A 3,840-nucleotide genomic window follows, 5' to 3' on the forward strand; every position below is an offset into this window, starting at 1 on the left:
ACCTGCCACTAACTATACCACTCCCTCTATGGGGCCCCCACCTGCCACTAACTATACCACTCCCTCTATGGGGCCCCCACCTGCCACTAACTATACCACTCCCTCTATGGGGCCCTTACCTGCCCCTAACTATACCACTCCCTCTATGGGGCCCCCACCTGCCACTAACTATACCACTCCCTCTATGGGGCCCCCACCTGCCACTAACTATACCACTCCCTCTATGGGGCCCTTACCTGCCAGGGCCAGCTATGAGGTCTGGCATCTTCACCATTCACCACGCGGCTGTTGGGGGCATAGGTGGGCACTCCGCACCCCAAGGCTGCAGATCACAACAAGAAAAATAGTTCACCAATCAACAGAAAATAAGAATTCCCAACCGGGGCCCCAACCCCCCACATGACAGCCCCGCATGGGGCCCCGACCCCCCACATGACAGCCCCGCATGGGGCCCCGACCCCCCACATGACAGCCCCGCATGGGGCCCCGACCCCCCACATGACAGCCCCGCATGGGGCCCCGACCCCCCACATGACAGCCCCGCATGGGGCCCCGACCCCCCACATGACAGCCCCGCATGGGGCCCCGACCCCCCACATGACAGCCCCGCATGGGGCCCCGACCCCCCACATGACAGCCCCGCATGGGGCCCCGACCCCCCACATGACAGCCCCGCATGGGGCCCCGACCCCCCACATGACAGCCCCGCATGGGGCCCCGACCCCCCACATGACAGCCCCGCATGGGGCCCCGACCCCCCACATGACAGCCCCGCATGGGGCCCCGACCCCCCACATGACAGCCCCGCATGGGGCCCCGACCCCCCACATGACAGCCCCGCATGGGGCCCCGACCCCCCACATGACAGCCCCGCATGGGGCCCCGACCCCCCACATGACAGCCCCGCATGGGGCCCCGACCCCCCACATGACAGCCCCGCATGGGGCCCCGACCCCCCACATGACAGCCCCGCATGGGGCCCCGACCCCCCACATGACAGCCCCGCATGGGGCCCCGACCCCCCACATGACAGCCCCGCATGGGGCCCCGACCCCCCACATGACAGCCCCGCATGGGGCCCCGACCCCCCACATGACAGCCCCGCATGGGGCCCCGACCCCCCACATGACAGCCCCGCATGGGGCCCCGACCCCCCACATGACAGCCCCGCATGGGGCCCCGACCCCCCACATGACAGCCCCGCATGGGGCCCCGACCCCCCACATGACAGCCCCGCATGGGGCCCCGACCCCCCACATGACAGCCCCGCATGGGGCCCCGACCCCCCACATGACAGCCCCGCATGGGGCCCCGACCCCCCACATGACAGCCCCGCATGGGGCCCCGACCCCCCACATGACAGCCCCGCATGGGGCCCCGACCCCCCACATGACAGCCCCGCATGGGGCCCCGACCCCCCACATGACAGCCCCGCATGGGGCCCCGACCCCCCACATGACAGCCCCGCATGGGGCCCCGACCCCCCACATGACAGCCCCGCATGGGGCCCCGACCCCCCACATGACAGCCCCGCATGGGGCCCCGACCCCCCACATGACAGCCCCGCATGGGGCCCCGACCCCCCACATGACAGCCCCGCATGGGGCCCCGACCCCCCACATGACAGCCCCGCATGGGGCCCCGACCCCCCACATGACAGCCCCGCATGGGGCCCCGACCCCCCACATGACAGCCCCGCATGGGGCCCCGACCCCCCACATGACAGCCCCGCATGGGGCCCCGACCCCCCACATGACAGCCCCGCATGGGGCCCCGACCCCCCACATGACAGCCCCGCATGGGGCCCCGACCCCCCACATGACAGCCCCGCATGGGGCCCCGACCCCCCACATGACAGCCCCGCATGGGGCCCCGACCCCCCACATGACAGCCCCGCATGGGGCCCCGACCCCCCACATGACAGCCCCGCATGGGGCCCCGACCCCCCACATGACAGCCCCGCATGGGGCCCCGACCCCCCACATGACAGCCCCGCATGGGGCCCCGACCCCCCACATGACAGCCCCGCATGGGGCCCCGACCCCCCACATGACAGCCCCGCATGGGGCCCCGACCCCCCACATGACAGCCCCGCATGGGGCCCCGACCCCCCACATGACAGCCCCGCATGGGGCCCCGACCCCCCACATGACAGCCCCGCATGGGGCCCCGACCCCCCACATGACAGCCCCGCATGGGGCCCCGACCCCCCACATGACAGCCCCGCATGGGGCCCCGACCCCCCACATGACAGCCCCGCATGGGGCCCCGACCCCCCACATGACAGCCCCGCATGGGGCCCCGACCCCCCACATGACAGCCCCGCATGGGGCCCCGACCCCCCACATGACAGCCCCGCATGGGGCCCCGACCCCCCACATGACAGCCCCGCATGGGGCCCCGACCCCCCACATGACAGCCCCGCATGGGGCCCCGACCCCCCACATGACAGCCCCGCATGGGGCCCCGACCCCCCACATGACAGCCCCGCATGGGGCCCCGACCCCCCACATGACAGCCCCGCATGGGGCCCCGACCCCCCACATGACAGCCCCGCATGGGGCCCCGACCCCCCACATGACAGCCCCGCATGGGGCCCCGACCCCCCACATGACAGCCCCGCATGGGGCCCCGACCCCCCACATGACAGCCCCGCATGGGGCCCCGACCCCCCACATGACAGCCCCGCATGGGGCCCCGACCCCCCACATGACAGCCCCGCATGGGGCCCCGACCCCCCACATGACAGCCCCGCATGGGGCCCCGACCCCCCACATGACAGCCCCGCATGGGGCCCCGACCCCCCACATGACAGCCCCGCATGGGGCCCCGACCCCCCACATGACAGCCCCGCATGGGGCCCCGACCCCCCACATGACAGCCCCGCATGGGGCCCCGACCCCCCACATGACAGCCCCGCATGGGGCCCCGACCCCCCACATGACAGCCCCGCATGGGGCCCCGACCCCCCACATGACAGCCCCGCATGGGGCCCCGACCCCCCACATGACAGCCCCGCATGGGGCCCCGACCCCCCACATGACAGCCCCGCATGGGGCCCCGACCCCCCACATGACAGCCCCGCATGGGGCCCCGACCCCCCACATGACAGCCCCGCATGGGGCCCCGACCCCCCACATGACAGCCCCGCATGGGGCCCCGACCCCCCACATGACAGCCCCGCATGGGGCCCCGACCCCCCACATGACAGCCCCGCATGGGGCCCCGACCCCCCACATGACAGCCCCGCATGGGGCCCCGACCCCCCACATGACAGCCCCGCATGGGGCCCCGACCCCCCACATGACAGCCCCGCATGGGGCCCCGACCCCCCACATGACAGCCCCGCATGGGGCCCCGACCCCCCACATGACAGCCCCGCATGGGGCCCCGACCCCCCACATGACAGCCCCGCATGGGGCCCCGACCCCCCACATGACAGCCCCGCATGGGGCCCCGACCCCCCACATGACAGCCCCGCATGGGGCCCCGACCCCCCACATGACAGCCCCGCATGGGGCCCCGACCCCCCACATGACAGCCCCGCATGGGGCCCCGACCCCCCACATGACAGCCCCGCATGGGGCCCTAATGTGTACTTACCCCCAGTGATCAGAGAGGACACAGTATATAACCCCGATGTGTACTTACCTCCAGCCGCCAGCAGTACGGTGATGAGAAGCTTCAGCATTGTGACAGTGATGGGTCGCCTCACCCGTCCGGCTTTAATACCCCCCGTTATCAGGGGTTGGCACAGGCGGTGGGCAGGGGCAGGTGGGGTCGGGCGCGGTGCCCAAGGCCGCCCCGTATGAGCCAAACTTTCCTGGACGCCGAGCCGAA

At 72.7% G+C, this 3,840-nt stretch overlaps 1 protein-coding gene across 1 annotated transcript in view; it reads right to left on the minus strand.

Annotated features, from left to right (window-relative positions):
- The window catches only part of LOC108803238 (chymotrypsin-like elastase family member 3B), a gene marked incomplete at its 3' end in the record, with an annotated part of 7,460 nt that extends 3,714 nt beyond the window's left edge, over positions 1 to 3,746 (minus strand). The window contains exons 1-2 of the mRNA XM_018575076.1: positions 3,652 to 3,746; positions 237 to 322 (exon numbers count right to left, since the gene is read on the minus strand). Coding sequence (XP_018430578.1) covers positions 237 to 322; positions 3,652 to 3,691 — 126 coding nt within the window. The remainder of the gene's footprint in view (positions 1 to 236; positions 323 to 3,651) is intronic.
- Positions 3,747 to 3,840: the final 94 nt, after the last annotated feature.

Source organism: Nanorana parkeri, unplaced genomic scaffold (genome assembly GCF_000935625.1).
Source record: "Nanorana parkeri isolate BGI_ZX_2015 unplaced genomic scaffold, ASM93562v1 scaffold3521, whole genome shotgun sequence".
Taxonomy (NCBI): domain Eukaryota; kingdom Metazoa; phylum Chordata; class Amphibia; order Anura; family Dicroglossidae; genus Nanorana; species Nanorana parkeri.